The sequence below is a fragment of the Quercus suber genome, unplaced genomic scaffold (assembly GCF_002906115.3).
Source record: "Quercus suber isolate HL8 unplaced genomic scaffold, Cork oak 2.0 scaffold_266, whole genome shotgun sequence".
Lineage (NCBI taxonomy): Eukaryota > Viridiplantae > Streptophyta > Magnoliopsida > Fagales > Fagaceae > Quercus > Quercus suber.
Genome location: NW_027069722.1, coordinates 868,309 through 888,062, shown reverse-complemented (window position 1 = coordinate 888,062; position 19,754 = coordinate 868,309). Strand labels below are relative to the sequence as shown.

The 19,754-nt window shown below is 32.5% G+C and overlaps 1 protein-coding gene and 1 pseudogene across 1 annotated transcript; one reads left to right on the top strand and one right to left on the bottom strand.

Annotated features, from left to right (window-relative positions):
• Nucleotides 1-12,169: 12,169 nt before the first annotated feature.
• Nucleotides 12,170-12,631, top strand: LOC136070879 (uncharacterized). The gene has a single exon (XM_065781446.1). It carries the CDS (start codon nucleotides 12,170-12,172, stop codon nucleotides 12,629-12,631), a length of 462 nt encoding a protein of 153 aa, XP_065637518.1.
• Nucleotides 12,632-14,796: 2,165 nt separating this feature from the next.
• On the bottom strand, nucleotides 14,797-18,475 carry LOC112030240 (chalcone synthase 4-like; annotated as a pseudogene).
• Nucleotides 18,476-19,754: the final 1,279 nt, after the last annotated feature.

Here is a 19,754-nt window from a genome sequence, read left to right as displayed (position 1 = left end):
GCTAACGTGATTAACAGCTAAAATAAAAATGACATGTGTATTGAGCAATATGTGGAAAAAATAAATAAATAAAAGGAAAACCATTTTATGTTAAAATTAGGATCTCATCCTGAACGATCAAAGTTTCACGCCGCTAACCTTCCGCTCAGACCAAAAATTAACAAGTTCCTGTTTGGTTGCTGAGAAACTGTAAGAAAAGGAAATAGAAAAGCAACTGAAAAACTTAAAATCAATTCAAAATGAAAATTTTCTATATTTTCGTTGCAAATTGTAACGAATCAAATATAGGAAATAACATAAATGCAATTCTTTTGTTTATGGTTATTTGACACGAAATTCTTTATAGCCAAGGTTTTGTACCCATTTTGTCTTTGTTCATTAGTAACTAGTAAAGAAAATAGTGGAAAGATACTGCCAACTTAAAAAATCTGTTGTTGTATTACCATTGAGCTTCGAAACAAGCAAGCATCAGTCTTAACTAGAGACTTATCCTAGAAGAACTCGAGGCTCCCAAATGACACTGTTTTATTTTTTACACCATATTCCCTGACTTCTCACTAAATTCTGATCGTACCTCCTCTTGGCTCTCTTCACCTCCATCTCCTATGGTATTGAGAAATTTTTATTTTGAAATGATTTTAGGTCTTTCAGTTGCTTTTCTACTTTCTTTTCCTACGGTGGTTCTTCGCAACCATACAGGTTTTTTTTTTTTAATTTTTGGTTGATGCGGCACTGTGAAATTTGTTTGGTCAGGGTGAGATCCTAATTTTTAACATAAATTGGTTTTCCTTTTATTTTTATTTAAATTTTATTCTTTTATTTTTATTCTACATGGCAGTACCTGTATGTGCCATAAATGTTTTTTAAAAATTTGTAGCTGTTAGCCATGTCAGTATTTTTTATCCATCACTTAGCAGCAGAGATAAAATTAATACAAATCCAAAAAGTTAAAAACCAAATTGATACATTTAAAATGTCGGGGACCAAATTGACATTCAGCATAAAAGTTAGAAACTAAATACGTAGTTTACTCTAAATTTTATTATTTAATTATAATTCTAATATTCCCAAATGTTAGAGTACGTACTGTCATTATACCATCACCAAGCCATCACTTGACGGCTTCACTCTCAAACTAGCCCTCTTGACACCACCAATTATGATTCTTCATCAAATTGATTGCATAGATTACTTTCTTGTGCCAAGAAAGCCTAAAAAACTCAAGCCATAGTCGATTTCGAGCCCGCACACTTTTGACCGCTGCGTGCTGCCGTTGAACAACCGTTATTCTTCTCTAGGCATACAATTTTCGCACTTTGATTTTTGTATATTCCAATTTTAGGGCTTATTTTCTTATTTGAGACTCTCAAGTCACACAAGTTGGCACATCACTCATTCTTTTGGGTTCAACCGATGCAAAATTTGCCAATTCAATCATGTGCTTCATCATGGTGTTATCCTTTGCTGATATTCCTTAGGCCACTAGTGTAATTGTCCGTCAGCCATAGTAGCCACGCTTTGGTCATTGGTGAAGCTGTTTTGTAGCCATCTTCTAACATTCATTCGTTGTTGTTATCGACTGCCATCACAATCATTGTGCTTAACCCATTTTACATTCGATTAGGTTTTTGTGGTTATCTTTAAAGCATCTTTCATGAGCTTAAATTCCAAATTCAAGTTGGTCTCACTTTCCACCATGAGTTTAGGGGTGTGATTAGCATATTGTCATTATGTTCTCTTTACATCTTGTCATCATATTGTCATTGCATTGTCACCAAGAGTTTAGGGCTAACCTAGCTCCTATATGTACTTAGGGTTCGTTGTAAATACAATTGATTATAGTTAAAATTTAGTTGTGGATATAGGAAGTTAGACTGAACCAAGTTAACTTTGTTACTAGGCTTAATATTTCATAAATGAAAATTGCATGTACAATTTAAGCATGTATCATCGAGCTTATATATCAAGCTTTTTACAAGGCAATGGCCAAGATAAGCACAAGATTTGCTAACTGTTACTAACGATTACTCAATTTCCACACCTATTGTCAAGGGCGGAGCCAGAAATTTTGGTTTGGAGGGGCCAAGTTGTGATGCTAATATATTAGTTAAGACAAACATTTACACACATAGTCACACACACACATATATAAATTAATTTACTAAAAGAATTTATCATCATCTAAATTTTAATGAGTATATAAAAGTCATGTATTTCTTCTATTAGACATGTACAAAAATTTATTATTTTCTACATAGTTTAATTTGTTAAACCTGTTAAATTATATGATTTTAATATAATTTCTCTTTATTTTAAGAGCATCATTGAAATAACTCAAAATTTGGGGGGGCCAACTTCAATTTTTACATGCTACATTTTTAAAAATGTAAATAATATACCTACTATAAATTAATTTTTTAAAATTTTGGGGGGGCCTTGGCCCCCTCTGCCACTGCCTACTGTAATTCTTAGTCATATGGCATAATTCTCTAATGCTTGGAACTACTTTGACATGGATTGGCACACGTGCAGCCATTAAGCTAGACCAGATTGCGCTTGAGACAAACACACAGAGGTTGGACTTGCATGCATGTGTATATGTTAATGTATTGCTTGGTCTGTGATCTGTTGCACTACTTCTCTCATAAGCAAAGCACTGCCTACCTTCCTTAGCATGCACAACACTCATGTATATATCTCTTTCCCCGGAAAAAAATTATGTCGATAAATTATACTAAAAATAAATTATGTAGAAGAATAAATTAAGTATATATCTCTTTGGTTTGCATAGAATTAGTGATGTAGGATATAAAAACTACACTATATTGTAGTTGTAAGGACCAGATTTGAGTCTCTAGCCCAAAAAGTGGATGGACTTAGGCCCAAAAAGTCCAAAACAATGAATTTGTAGAGAGTAAGATGGAAAACTGGGCTAAAATGAGTTGGACAACAAATAAAGTGGATTCAAATGACAAGAAAAAGAAGATAGATAAGTTTTAACTACAGAAAATCGTCCTCGGCACAGTTCGAGGGGATCAATTCTTATGTACTGCTCTTAAATTTGATTACAAGTTTGGTTCCTGATTGCTACAGTGTTTCTCTCTTGATTTCTCTATCCCATTCTCCCATTGCTTCCTCCTTCTTTTATACTCTCTTCCCCTTTCATCTCTACCTTTCATGTGCTGGCCAAATGGTTAGTATTGATATTTGTCCCATCAGCACTTTCCTAAAGTCTTCATGTAGTAGCTGTAAGGCTGAAAACTACTGTTCAGGTATTACCTTCACATTAATACGGTCAGAGAGTTAGCTGCAGAGCATTTAATGCGGTGGTAGTAGCTTTCTTCTTAGATATTGTAGGATCTCCCCCATCCTATGTTTCTGCAATGCTTATCCATACCAATAGAACTTCCTAAAACGTTCCCCTGGATGGCAAACCATCTATTCAGACCTCGGCCTTGGCTAGCCGAGAAGACATTTGTCCTCGGCATACACACGGACTCCCTTGATAATGTTTACTCCTCCTCGAACGACCTCTAGTCCTCGACTTGGGCCTTAAGCCCAATAAACATATAGATAATGAGCTCCTGGGCCCAATACCCCTACAGTAGTAAATTTTTATTTATTATATATATATATATATATATAACCAAAGCCTCTGGAAATCTCACAATTTTCCATGTCAGCACAATATTTAAATAAAATTATTTTTGGATAGTTCAAACTTAACAAGGAATGAAACTCAATCTCATCATTATCATTTTTTTTTTAAACAAAATTATTTTTGTTTAATCCAAACATAATAAGGAGTGAAATTCTATCTCTCTAACAAGTCCAACTTAAACTCAAACTCAAACATTGATAATTTATCTCCAAATTTGCGAGATTAATCATGAACACTATTAAAAGCAAAGCAAACCCCAATATTTTTTTTTAAAGTCGAGTAGAGGTATGAGCTCTTCTTATGTTATTTTCCTCTCATATACTTTGTTAATATATATATATATATATTATGGAGGACTTAGCACAGAATCAAAATAGAGTTCTTATCAGGATTAGGAGTTTTGTCTTCCTCTTTTCCGATGAATAAACTATGTACACAAGAGGAAAGGCGGTCTGCTTCCTAGCCACGTAGAGTATTTCCTTTTCCAATACTTTTATTGTTTTTGACTTTTTGGTTTTTATTTAATTTGAATTATTATAACAATATTCAGCCGGCCAATTAAATAGGGTTGAAAAAAAAAAAAAAATGACCGCATGAAGCGTTTATTGTAATTTGCTCTTCTTCTTCTTTTTTTTTTTTCCCCCTTTTAAGATTACAATTTTATTGTTTACATAATTATAGAATTGATGATTGTTTTTCATTGTTTAAAGTATAGACCCGTTAAAATTTAAAACGTATCGTTTTATGGGTTCATGTACCTTTTCCTTTTTCTTATATTTCTCTTTTGAATAGTCATATATTTTTTGAATTGTTTCAATAACTTATTCTTTAATTATATATATTTTATGGCATTTTGGAAGTTTTAACATTTGAACTTGTGTTAGTTTTTGCAATATTTAAACATGTTTAGTTGAGTTCAATGACTATACCATGTATTATTCTTTTGATGGTAATCACTTTTTCTTTTATATTTCTCTATTGTGTAATCATATACATTTGGTTTTGTTTCAAAAATTTATAGGAAGTAAATCTTATGATTCTTTAATATTTTTTAGTCTTTCAAAAGTTTTAACATTTGAATTATTCTTTTGATGGTAACATATATTTCTCTTATTTCTTTGTTGTGTAGTCACACACACATATAGATTATCTTTGATTTGTATGTTCTGAGTCTTTTGATTTCTTTCTATAGTTATAGCCATAGATTATTCTTTTGAATGCAACTTATCTTTCTCTTATATTTCTTTATTGTTTTGTCATATATATTTTGTTTTGTTTCTATAATTTTTAAACAGTTTATCATATGATTCTTTAATTTTTTTGGTATTTCATCAGAAGTTTTAATATTTGAAATTTTGAATAAGCCATTACACGTTCAAGTAATGGCTTCTTTATCAAATTGTAGCACAAATTGAAGTCATTCAAGAGCAAATTATGCAATGGTGTAGTTTCTTTTTCAATTTAAGATTTTATAAAATTATTTTAGTTTACCTCACAAATTGGTAGATTCTCGTACATAGCACGGGTTAGCAACTAGTTATTATTATTATTATTATTTATGAATAATCTCATTATATTCTAATGAATCAAGGTTGTCAAAATTGGGATCCTACACAGGATTGTGGGAGGTAGGTAGGATCGTGGATCATACGAACCTATATCATTTGAGGAAAAAAAAAAAAACACATTGGTATGTTATATAATCACATAAATTATACATTCATTCATAATTTGCATACATTTGATGTAATTACTATATATCACTACATCCATTTGTAAGCATCATTTAATGGGGCCAAAAACCTCAAAATGTGGTACTCTATTGGGATGTTATTTTTCATTTGAGTTTAACTGACACTGTATCTCTCTACATTAGAATAGCAAAACTTGGTCTATTGTGATTTATTATTATTATTATTATTATTATTTGGGTCCAACTGAGCTTTCTGTCAAGTTAAAGAAGATTACAAAAAACTAAGATCATTTGGGATTGTCAGAATCGTACAATCTTATCGATCTTGAACAATCGCAAAAATCCTTGAGAGATCCAGATCATCTTGGGCAGGTGGGATTGTAAAATCGTAGGATCGTAGGATTTAGATTAGGATTTTGACAACCATTAATGAATATTTAACATACGTGGAAATTACAATAAACCCACCTATGGTTAGTTCCGTTTTCACTTTACCTACCTGTGATTCAAAACTTAACACTTTGCCCACCTGAGGTAACTTCCATTTGGGATCTGTTACCCATCTCTCCTTTTGCCATTAGAAAAACATATTTTTAGGGAAAAACAAACAGAACAAAAATAAAAAAGTTAGGGTTTTTGATCGCTTAAGAACTTCTGTAAGAACAAAGTGAAGGAATAGCACACCAATCAAATATTCTATAGTTCTAAAGTTCTAAAAAACATACAAAAATAAGAGAAATAAAGATCAAATATGGTATAGTTCTAAAAAAGATAATCCATTATTCAAAAAATAAAGAAGATAATCCAAAAACCCAACCGGTTTTAAAAACTACCAAATAACAATCAATTTCATTTTCAAACCATCAAATAATCACATCAGCTGAGAGAGGGACTGATAAGATTCTGTCCAAATTCTAGAGAGAAGGAAGCAGATCCACCACTAATCTCAAATCTATGATCTCCCAACTCTAATCTCCGCTGATCTCTTAAATTCAATCTCTGTCGATCTCCAACTCCGATCTCCCAAATCAGATCTTTGACTCCGATCTCCATTGATCTCTGTGGTTGTCGATCTGTGTCGCCAAGCTTTCCCTTCGCCAAAGCTGACTTATTCTTCTCAACAACCAAAGCCACAACCCATAAATCCACTTGTTTCTTCTAAGATCGAGTCCCAAATGATACGTTGTTGACCAGGTAATTTGTGGGTTATGAGCAATTTAGATACTTGATGTTTTGGATTTGATGATTCTAGTGTTTTGCTATTGTGGTTGGGATTTAGAGTGGGTCTGAAGTTGGAATTGGGGGTGGGTTTGAAGTTGGAAGGTTCCTTCCCTTTCCTTGATTGGTGGTGTTTGGTTGTGTAGAAAAGGACTAAGAATTAGGATAGGCACAAGCAGCACCTAGGATTGCCACCATGCCACCAAACCCGTGGCTGATCTACCATAATCCAAACCCGCAGATGGATTTCTCTTTACCTTATTTTTCGGTTGTTGATTGCTTATCTCTATCTCACTCTCTTTTGTTAACGTTGCTGGTTGTTTTGAGATTGTTGGTCTTGTAAAAATTGGTTCACAATTTTGAGTTGTTATGAGATTGTTGATATTGATATAGATTAAAAGTGATTTCATTGAGCCCTTTGATTGGTGTGCTATTCCTCCACTTTGTTCTCGTAGAAGTTCTTAAGCAATCAAAAACCCTAACTATTTGATTTTTGTTATGTTTGTTTTCTCCTAAAAATATGTTTTTCTAATGGCAAAGGAAAATGTGAGTAATAGAGCCCTAATGGAAGTTATCTCAGGTAGGTAAAGTGTTAAGTTTTAAACCATAGGTAGGTAAAGTGAAAACGGGCCTAACCACAGTTGAGTTTAATGTAATTTCTCCTTTAACATACAAAGCCACTTCTAATATTTTTGTTTAAAAAAAATTTAGATTTATGATCCTCGATCTGATTTGCTCAACCCCTTTGATGATCTGCTTAGAATCCCAATTCTAACAACCTTCCAAATCGAAATAGCTAAAAAGATTAAAAAGAAAAAGAAATAGCTAAAAAGAATGATTTCGTAAAGGTAAGAGGTCGACTATAATTTAAAACAATACCAGCCATATAAAGAATGCCAAGAGACAATAATAACAGATGTTAGTGAGCTCATCAAAAAAAAAAAAAAAAAGGAAAAAAAAGAAAGAAGAAGAAGTTGTCGGTGAGATTATATGCATTTTCTTGCTGGTGGAATACAGAATCACGATCCAAGTCAATGGGCTGAAGAAATAGTAAATCGCATTGCGCATGCGCTGCGTCAACTGTTATTGGGGTCAAAATTTTAAAAAGAAAATTCAAGTGGTGCTAAATTAAGTAGGGATAATATTATATTTGTGTTTTCTAATTTATGAATTGTCATAACTGGATATGTAATATGGAAAAATTTTAAAAAGAAAATTCAAGTGGTACTAAATTAAGTAGGGATAATATTATATTCGTGTTTTCTAATTTATGAATTGACACAACTGGAATCTGGATATAATATGGAAGTTATACTACTAGGTAGGTATAAGAAAACAAAAGCAACCCAAAGTTTGCAAAATAATGATCTTATTGAGTGTTTCGTTAGTATACTAGATATGATCGATGAAATACTTATTTTGTCATTGAATTAATTTATTTTTTGACTAACCTAATCTCAAGTGATTAGGTTCTTAATTTGTCTTCTAACTTATCAATAAAATCTTTATTTTACCCTTACATTACTCAATTTACGCAAAATTAAGAATGTTGTCACTTAACCAAGGGCAACATAAGAATTTCATCAAATTCGTTATGCAACTTAAGAAATATTGTCATTTTTGCAAAACTTTGGAATTAATTATTGTTTTCTTATAAATGAAAGGAGTACATCTTTGATGATAAATAGCAATGAACATACATAGATAAATTCTTTGTTTTTTATTTAAAGTTGGTATAGTTGTTTTAACAAATATATAAAAAAGTAAAAAAATCAATTAATCAAAGAAATTAAAAAAACGAATGGGTTCAACTCATAAGTGTCGGCGGCAATAGATTAAGAAAAGATGACGTGGCCTTTATAAAAAATTCGAAGGTCCGTACATTTGAAACTTGAAATATCTTACCATGGTCAGCACTCTCATAATTGATTATATTATGTCAACTAAGAAAATATTTAGTTTAATTGATGTGAATCATTGTATAATTCTCTATATCATTGAAGGCAAATTGACTTTTAAAATTAAATTCGTGATTGCAACACATGCATCTTGGATACCAAGCAAAGTCTTCCTCGATTGTGATTGAACACTACTATTCATAAATTTTTTTTTTTAATATTTTTTTTTTTAATTTAATAGTTGGGAAATGAGATATTCAAACCTTTAACGTCTTCTTTAAATAGACTAGGAAGTGGTGATTGCAACACATGCATCTTGGATACCAAGCAAAGTCTTCCTCAGTTGTAATTGAACACCACTATTCATTTTTTTTTTTTAATGTTTTTATTTTTAATTTAATAGTTGGGAAATGAGAGATTCAAACCTTGAACGTTTTCTTTAAATATACTAAGAAGTGGTGATTGCAACACATGCATCTTGGATACCAAGCAACGTCTTCCTCGATTGTGATTGAACACCACTAGTCATATTTTTTTTTTAGTGTTTTTATTTTTAATTTAATAGTTGGGAAATGAGAGATTCAAACTCTGAACCTTTTCTTTAAATATACTAAGAAGTGGTGATTGCAACACATGATCTTGGATACCAAGCAAAGTCTTCCTCGATTGTGATTGAACACCACTAGTTATGATTTTTTTTTTAATGTTTTTATTTTTAATTTAATAGTTGGGAAACGAGAGATTCAAACCTTGAACGTTTTCTTTAAATATACTAAGAAGTGGTGATTGCAACTCATGCATCTTGGATACCAAGCAAAGTCTTCTTCGATTGTGATTGAACACCACTGGTCATAAATTTTTTTTTTTTTTTTTAATTTAATAGTTGGGAAATGAGAGATTCAAATCTTGAACTTTTTCTTTAAATATACTAAGAAGTGGTGATTGCAACACATTCATCTTGGATACCAAATAAAGTCTTCCTCGATTGTGATTAAACACCACTAGTCATAATTTTTTCTTTATGTTTTTATTTTTAATTTAATAGTTGGGAAATGAGAGATTCAAACTTTGAACATTTTCTTTAAATATACTAAAAAGTGTTAATTAAACTATAAAACTGTCGACTTGAGTTATGTTGGCTTGAACAAAATGTAAAAACCCTTCAAGCACTCTTAAATTTTAGACACCTGTCCAATTAAACGACTAAACCAAAGTGTTAAAAATACTACCTCTTTAGAAGATGTACCAGGCTCTTAAAAGAAGGCATTTTAACAACCTTTCTGACACAAATCATATCCATAAATTTGGCCTTATAGAGTGCTTAAAATGGGTTCCTTGATTGGTTGATGGGATAAATTTTAGAACGACTTGAACCACTAACAAGGGACATGTTCAATCATATTTAATGCTATCGAAGGTGACGTGGCACAATAAATATTGATGTGAGATTGGTTTGTCCGAAGCCTAGATGATTTCTTTGAGAAAGCCCAAAATAGTTCGAGCATAAGGTGAATTAGAGCATTGGCTTTAAACTATTGGGAAGATGTAGGTATGCCATTGCTGGTCCAAAGAAACAATAGACCCAATGAAGCAATGAGAATTGTTGGAATCGAGCCAATTGCCTGAATCAGGCAAGTTGTGGAGTTGGTCATTCTCCTTAAGCATTAGGCCCATAAAGCCCAATCCTATGTCAAATTGCATTTTGGTCCCTCAAATATTCTTCATATTACATCAATAAGAGAAGCAACAATATTTATGCTCGATCTTTGGAATATAAGAATATATCCAAATTGTAGACACTTGATGTGGCCAAGTGATTCGGCTAATGGAGGTTCATGCTATGATTCAATCACTTTTAGGTTTTTTTACAGAATTGGTGATCTTTGATGTTAAAAAGGGTATAATTTTGCAATCGTAAGTTTTATCAGCTATTGTTATTAGCAAGAAATTAAATTGGCTAAAATACGTTTTACACAAAGTTTGTAGTTGCTTCTAATTTGGCCTCTCAAGGTTCAAAACTTGTAATTTACATCATTAACTATTAAAACCTTATGCGCTATCAGAAAATCTCCTAAGGAATCAGAACCAAAGGTCAACTAATCCATTAATGAGGCAGTCAATAGTAAATCTAGTCCAAGAAAATCCAAGTTCTTGATCTGAGTGACGGGTTTTATTGTCTGAAATCAGACATGAGCCTATCTAACTGAAAAGCCATTGGAACACCCTTCTCCTTTCACCAATCTGTTGCTCTACATTGCATGCCAGCAAATATGGTGAGATCTCAGCCGGAGCTAGCGAGTTCTTGACAAGATTTGGTGAGATCCCAACCAAATATGGTGAGATCTTAGCCGGAGCTAGCGAGTTCTCGACAAGATTTGGTGAGATCTTAGATAGATCTAGCGATTGCAACCATGATGTATTGATGCAACCATGCCAAAGATGATTGCAATTGATCCGACCACTACAACTTTTAAGTTGTGACAAGCAATGATCATTGCTTGTCATAACTTAAAAGTTGTAGTGGTTGATTGCTGGGATTTGAACCTTATACCCATGATTGGTAAGGGTTGCATGATCTTAGGGTTGATTGCTGGAATTTGAACCCAAAACAAACACCGATTTACCCATGGACAGCCCTTGTCTAGGATACAAAAATAATATCTGGGTTAGGTTCCTTATGAGAACTCTAAGAGCCCTCACTACTGATGCATTACCAATTCCACGACAATTCCACACCAACACCCTCATAATAAGTGATTAAAGCAATAAAATGGGTAGAAGAGGAGGAATCTCAACTTGAATTGAAGAACAAAGACACTCCTTGGAAAGAGAGTCCTCTTGTTGTTGTCCTTGTAAAATTAATGACTTTTCCGTACACAAAATTGGATTAGATTGGAGCAAAAAGCAAAATGGAGGTAATTGGCTTGGCTAGATAGAAAAACAGAGATGTGCTGGAATGGTGGCAAGCACGAAGCGTGTTGGGCCGCAATCTGCCCATGACCAAATGGTGTAGGAGCTGCATAAGGGGAAAACTCTCTGAAGCCCTAACGCGGCTATAGGGGTGTTGCACCGGCGTCTGATGCGGTGTGCGGCGGGTGACGCATTGCTCTTTTTTTTTTTTTTTTTTTTTTTAATTTCCGCCGATTCACACTGAGTCAGGCCGAATCGGGTCGTATCAGCTGAAATCGCTGAAATAGGCCAATTCAGGCCGAAATTCAAGTTTAAAAAAAAAAAAAAAAAAAAAAAAAATGCGAAATGCACCGTTTCAACTTAAGCTTTAAATGAAAAAACCCTAAACTCTTTCTACCATTTTGTTTCTCAATCTTTGCTCTCCGTCTCCCCTCTCTCTCACAGATACTCACTCCCTAAGACACAATCTCAAAGTCTCACAGCCTCCCCCTAAGACACAATCACTTTATTCTTTGCATCTCTTGGTCTCAAATCTCCACCATCAGTCCATCACTCGGTTTCAGCTCTTAAGCTCACCGACCCACTCTCAACTCAAGTATCAAAGCTTTCATTCTCTGTTTCTCACCCTTCATTATACTCTCACATGCTCTATTACTCATTGTGATTTGATTTTTTTTTTTTTATAAGCTACCTGTAATGTTGTGAGTTGTGACTTGGGTTTGATTTTTTATTTAGTTATTATATATTTGTCAAATTATTTGTAGGTTAAATTGAATTATTGAATTTGCAATGGATGAAGTCACTAGAATAGAAACTTCAACTTCATTAGATGACGAAGTGTCAAATGTTGATGCTCCTGTTTGGCAGTATGTGAATAAATTGGAAACACCACCTGGTTCTACTTCTAAATCAGGTGGAAACACACATTTTAAGTGCAGCTATTGTGGTGGAATTTTTTTGGGATCCTATTCTAGGGTTAAGGTTCATTGTTTAAAAATTAGTAATAAAGGTATTAGAGCGTGCGATACAGTGACACCAAGCCATAGATTGGAAATGCAGAGAATGCATGATCATGTTGAGAATGACAAGTTAGAGAGAGAACGTAGAAGTCAAATTCCCTTACCCCCACCTCTCCCAGGCCGTGGGCCTATTCCCTCATCTCGGAGACAAGAAGGGAGTGGTAGTGCAAATCCGGTTAATGGTAAGAGAAGGAAGGTGACTATGAATTCTTCTTTGAAGAGAACATTATAGAATAATGCTAGACATGAATTGGATAGTAGAATTGCTAGGATGTTTTATACCAGTGGGCTTCCATTTCACTTTGCAAGGAACCCCAATTATTTTAGTTCCTATGCATATGCTGCTACCCATAACATTCCGGGTTATGTTTCTCCTGGATACAATGCCTTGAGAACAACACTTTTGCAAAAAGAAAGAGCTAATGTTGAAAGACTTTTGAAACCAATTAAAGACTCTTGGCTTGCAAATGGTGTAAGTATAGTTTCTAATGGATGGTTAGATCCACAAAATAGGCTTGTTATTAATATTATAGCTGCATTAGATGGGGGTCCAATGTTTATAAAGGCAACTGATGGGTTAAGTGAGTTCAAAGACAAACATTTTATTGCTGGGGTGTTGAAGGATGTTATAAAAGAGATTGGACTTGAAAAAATTGTCTAGATAATCACTAATAATGCTAGTGTCGTGAAGTTTGCTAGAGCTCTTATTGAAGGTGAGTATCCCAAAATATTTTTGACATCATGTGTTGTTGACACTCTCAATCTAGCTTTGAAGAATATTTGTGTAACAAAAAACACTGAAAAGAATGAAGTTACATATGAAGAATGTAGTTGGATTACACATATTGCTGATGATGCATCCTTCATACGTGTTTTTATCATGAACCATTCAATGAGGTTGGCAATGTTTAATGAATTTTGTCCATTAAAAATGCTCCAAGTTGCTGATATTAGATTTGCTTCGATTGTTGTAATGCTAAAAAGGTTGAAGTTAATAAAGAGATGACTTTAAGCCATGGCTATTAGTAACCAATGGGCTGCTTATAGGGAGGATGATGTTGGAAAAGCTCAAAAGGTGAAAAAAATGATTCTAAGTGATCGTTGGTGGGATGTTGTTGATTATATCCTTAAATTCATAGCACTATTTATGATATGCTACAAGTAGCTAACACAGATAGGCCATGTCTTCATCTTGCGTATGAAATGTGAGATTCAATGATAGAGAAGGTGAAGGCAGCAATATATCGGCGTGAAGGCTTCGAAGATGATGAGTATAGCTCATTTTTTAATGTGGTGTATGATATACTCATTGATCGATGGACTAAAAATTGTACACAACTACATTGCTTGGCTCATTCCTTAAATCCTAAGTAAGTACTTTCATTTTTTATTTTCCTTAGTCTCCCTTTCTAGTAAAACACACGTTTCATCATCAATATTTGTTTTTTTTTTTTGTTTTTTTTTTTTTTGTTTTTATCTTTAACATATATTACTCCATTGAATGACTTTTGGAGAATCCAAAACACATCACTCCACATTATGATCATGAAATTTCTATTAAAAGGAGCAAGTGTTTGGAGCGATACTTTGAAGATAAGGGTGAACTAAAGGTGGTGAAAATTGAGTTTACCGCATTTTCATGAGGGAGGTTTTCATCACCAGATGCCTTGATAGATAGGTGGGCCATACAACCTTTGGTTTGGTGGCAATACCATGGCTCCTCTTCATTTCCAACTCTTCAAACCTTTATTTTTAAACTTCTTGGACAACCTTGTTCATCCTCATGTACTGAGAGGAATTGGAGCATTTACAAATTCATTCATTCCTTAAAAAGAAACAAAATAGCTCCTGCATGTGCTGAGGATTTGGTATATTTGCATTCTAATCTTCGACTCTTGTCAAGGCGCAATGAGGAGTACATAAATGCAGCAACAAAGATGTGAAATATAACAGAAGACTCTTGGAATGATAGTGACATACATGGAGGAGCTAGAATTCTTGAGAATGCTACCCTTACACTTGATGTGCCAGAGTTGGAGGCCATGGTTATTGAGAATACTAGCACTAGTGTTACTACTAGTGAAAGTGAAGTTCGAAGTGAAGCTATTAATCTTGGTGATGATGATGAGGGTTGTATTTGATTGTCTTTTTTATTATCTTTTATTTTGTTTTAGTTTCAAACTTGTGGGTTGTATTCTAATTTCCAAATATCATGGAATGTTTTAGTTTCAAACTTGTGGGTTGTATTTAATTTATGACCATTATTTTTTAGTTATTATCTACTATTACTCTTAAATTTGGTATATACTTATATAACGTGAGAAAGTATGCTTAGCAATATATAGAAAATATAAATAAAAATATTTTAAATAATTTTTTAATCGTCGCACCCGCATCCTACTTTTTCAAAAATTGCCAAGTCCTACACCCGCACCTGAATCCGAAAACGCATCCGTGCTTCATAGGAAAAAACATGGTTGTGATCTCAGTGCACACCACGAGAATTCGTGCGTCTACATTGTTCTCTACAAGATCTTTAGCAAGGCGAAGACAAGTCCCACCTGCGTAACAGCCTTGTTGATAGATCATGAACCTATTTATGTTTGGATTAAGTCCAAGGAGCTTGGTGAGTTGAAAATCAGCATGTGAGAGACCTCGAAAATTGGGGTGCCTCTCAAAAAAGAGATTTGGGTACTTTTTAGGGCACCTCTCTTTTTGGATAAGTGGTATTGAGTCGCCACTTATTTTTTTAGACAAAAAAAAAATACTAGTTACAAAATACATGACTGAACAGTTCCTTTCATTGATTGAATAAGAAATACATGTTTGATAAATTTGAAAATTACATAGTTTTGGGTCCTAGTTACAAACTACCAAATAATTACATGGCTTTTTGTCCTAGTTACATTCTACCCAAAATAAAATAAAGACAAGGCTAGATCTACTTAGCCAAAGACCTAAATCCGGAGGCTAGGTTACAAAATGAGAATGTGTTAGGAACCCATTCCACCCAGATAGAGTCTGGTCTTCTAAATTCTTGTGACCAATATACCATTTTATGCATGTCATGAATGATATGTTGAACATGTGAAAAAAATTTATTAAATCACACAAATTTATTTATAAATGAAGTCTCTTCTTTTGAAAAGAATCAGATCTGTTTTGGTTGGTTAGAAAAATTGATTTTGATTTGTCAAAAATACTAGATCTGCTTTGTAGTATGTAGAAAAAAGTGGTTTTTGCAGATAAAAAATTTATATCTGTTATTATTACATAAAATAAAGTCTTTTGATTTGAAAAATTTTATCAGATCTTTTTTTAAGAACTAAAAAAAATGGTTTTTGATAACGAAAAAATCAGATTTGTTTTATGATAAATAACAAAAAGGGTTTTTGACAATAGAATAATCAGATCTGTTTTTTATATGCTTTAAAAGAATGAAAAAGATTTTTTTTTTTTAAGAAGAGAGTTTCATTCATAATTTAAATTTACGCAATATGAATTAAATAAAACAAACACAAACATAATCATGATTAATTTTTTTCTTTATTTCAAAAATCTGCATATGCTTAAGAAAAATCAGATCTGCACCTAAGAAAGATACAAATCGGTTTTTTAATTGAAAAAAAAAAAAATCAGATTTGCATCTAATGAAGATACAGATCTATTTTTATTTTAAGAAAAAATCAGATCTACATCTAATGAAGATGCGGATTTGCTTTTATTTTAAGAAAATGTCAGATCTATATCTAATGAAGATGCAGATCTGTTTTTACTTTAAGAGAAGGCTAGATCTACATCTAATAAAGATGCAGATCTGTTTTTATTTTAAAAAAAGGCCAGATCTACATCTAATGAAAGATGCAGATCCGATTTTGATTGAGAAAAATTCAAATCTACATTTAAGAAAGACGTAGATCTGTTTTTTTATTTTAAGAAAAAGAATTGTTCACGTGTAGATTATTGACATTCAAGAAAAAGATTATAACAATCACATAAAAAAAACAATCATGCTTTAAACAAAACAATGATGAACCATTCATGTTATAGATAAAACATTCATCAACATAAAAAAGAAGCATAAAAAAGATAGGGCGATGGAAACAACCTCTTCCATGAGCACTCTTTGTTCTTGAGAGGATGTTTTAAGGTTCAAAGAAACTTATTTAGTTATCTTTGAAACCTAAAAACCTTAATTTATGCAGCAAACCTTAAAGAGGATTAGCAAATATTAGCAATTCTTAAGCCTCAAAACGTATGCTTGTCATAGCGTAGAAAAAAGGTGTTTCTCTCTAGAGGGTGAAAAGTGTGCTGAATTATAAGATGCCTCCTTTATTTATAGAGATTGGAATGCTGAAAAAATAAATAAATAAATAAAAATAAAAAGAGATTTGGATAAGAGTAAGCTGATTTTTCAGATCAAAACTAGTTTCGTATTTTGATCATATCTCTTTGCTCCAAATTTGGATTACGCTGAAATTTGGATAGCTGAAGGAAATTCGATTCTCTATAGCTTTTCCAGAAATAGCGTAGTCTGAATTTTGAGTTCTACTATGCCAAAAGTGCCTCAGAATGTGAATATGAAATTTGTTACTTGATTAGCACGTTTTTGAGGTGCTTTCCAACTCTAAGATTGTATTTGGACGAATTTCAAAGTTATTTTCATGATAAACTTCATTCCAAAGTGATAATTATGACTTTTAAAATAATTATTTTGAATATAATTATCCCAAAAGCCTAATTATCCACAGTCTTTAAATATTATCAGCTTATTTGTTTTAATCCCATGCAACAAATCTCACTTTAAGAAAAATACTCCACCAATCACATAAATTCATTTAATTAATTATAACCATCAACCAATTAAAATTAATTTCAATTAATCACACGTGATCGGCTTCACCCCATACAATGCATGTTGACCGTGCAAACTTGATCATGTGATATCTTTCGATCCGACGGTTTGATTTGGAAACCGAGCATACTATCGCGACCGTTAGAACCTTAAGATCATTTTCATGATATGCAACAAATAAATTAATGCATGTAATGCAACAACAAATTGATGTATGTAATGCAATCATGATTTTTGGGTACATGGATGGTCACTCTAGTCATTCTCCTTAATTAAATCATGGGTACAAAATTAAGTGTCTACATAGCACCAGTCATGTCCACACCAGTAGATGTGGAGAATACAAGGTGGGTGATCTTTGAGACGGGTTGGCCCCATTCTTTGATAGCTTTCAATGCTGCTTCTTTGCCAAGCTATGGTACCCCAGGAACCATGATGTCTTGGCTTGCATCAAGAGATGGGGCATTATAAGTACAAATCTTCGAATTTGCCTTTAGAATCTCCTGAGTAAGGTAGAAATGACTTTTTCTTATTGCTGAATTCTCACCTGTAAGTGAAAATGTAACATAAAAAGGCAAATTACTTTACTAATAAATTGGGAATGTCATGCAACACCATCTTAAGTCGTTTATTATTTTTATACTGATGTTAAAAATCCTACAAATTTATTATAAATTGGCGTGTCGCTAATAACCGTCAAGTAATTTTTACTTTTTAATACTCATACAATAAAATTTATATTTATAGTATTTTTAGCAATATGTTTATTTTAATGGTAGTACATAGTAAACTCTCATGCGTGCTTTACAAAATAGTTTGTACTCTTTCACATAACTTTTTCACATTTTTAAATATAATTTTCTCAGTTACATACGTTAATGTACACATTTTTTAACACAAAAATGTGATGTTCATATTTAAAATGTGAAAAATGAATAGATACGTAAGATTTGAAATAAGTTGTATAAGAAAATCATTACCCTTTACAAAATGTGTTTAGATATTACCCAAAAAAAAAAAAAAAAAGGTCTATGAATGCTTACATATGCGCTTGAGCTTTTCTTTTAGACCTATCTTCTGCTTGCTCTTTGTCACATAGATGTAGAAATGTGGATAGTCTTTTTGGTAGACAATATTTTCCAAATTCACTGTGGCAATGGCCAATATTGTGGTTGGTCCCTTTGCCCTCTGTGCTTCTCTGAGATTTTTAACTAACGCCATTAGATATGTTTGCTAAAAGATGAAATCGTGGGCTAGTTGCAAAGGGATGTTGTGTGTGTATATATATATATAAGGATAGATTGTAATAATAATATAAGGTTGGAGAGTATTCATTTGTAAAATGAATAAAGTGAAAAATTCGAGTACTAGGATTATTTTTGGTGAAAATTCAAGTTCAATTTCCATATATATATATATATATATATATGAAAAGGTGTCTATTGAAAGGACATAACATTTCTTATTGGATATATATCAAAAGTGCCTTTTGACCAAAGGGTACCTATCAAATTAAAAGGTACCTATTGAAGGGTTATAATCATTTAGGTATAAATAATGGCTTATATTCATTTGATAACTACTTTTTCTCTTCCAAAAAGTTAGTTTCTAAGAAACACAAAAAATCTTATATGTATTCTCCAAAATTGCTATTTGTAAAACCCAATAAAGTTGGTTGTATCCTGGGGACAAGTTTATAGAAACCATTTAGCAACTTGTGTATGGGGAAAAATATTGTCTAAAGATAACATTCAATTGTGCCTCCAAGTCAATCACTAATTTCTATTTACTTGATGTGTTCATTTTGTTCTTTTATTATTACTCCTTGACTTGGTGAAATCCCCAAACAATCTTAGACAATATTTGCTACAAGATAAGGAGTGAATGATGGTATAACTTTGAAAATGTCGAATCATGATTTGATGAAATTGCATCGCTTTGATAGAACCAATTTTACTCGGTGGAAAGAGCAATTGGTTTGGATTTGAAGAGGTCTTCAAATGATGAATCGATCATAATGAAGATTTAATAGAACAAGGCTTAAACAAACAAATTTTCATTGTTGGCAAGACAAGGTGATGATTCTTTCATATTGTGGATGCATTACAAACCATGTTCATAGTTTGAACATTGAAGGTACGGATTCCTTGTTCATAGGCAATTTGAATTTCAAATTGATTGATAAGTTTCTTTGTTAGAATATTTGCATGTGTTGCGAATTTATGTGAATTGAGAAATAAGAATGAACTTTTGATATGTTTAAGTATTGTAAACTGAAGTAGAAAATCTAAAGAATGAGAATTTAAACTCTTAAAGTGATAGAGTATGTGAATATTTTCCTAAATAATTTTCTAAATTATGTGAAAACATTAAATAACATGTCAGAAGATTTTACTTTAGATCAATTCAAAAGTGATTGTGAACAATGTTCAAAGTAGAAGTTCTAGTAAGACGAATAAGCACATGAATGTGAATAAGAGTGTGGGTGGTTTTAAAAGGA

Coding starts and splice junctions, on each gene's coding strand:
- LOC136070879 (XM_065781446.1), top strand. CDS start 12,170: ATGGATGAAGTCACTAGAATAGAAACTTCAACTTCATTAGATGACGAA.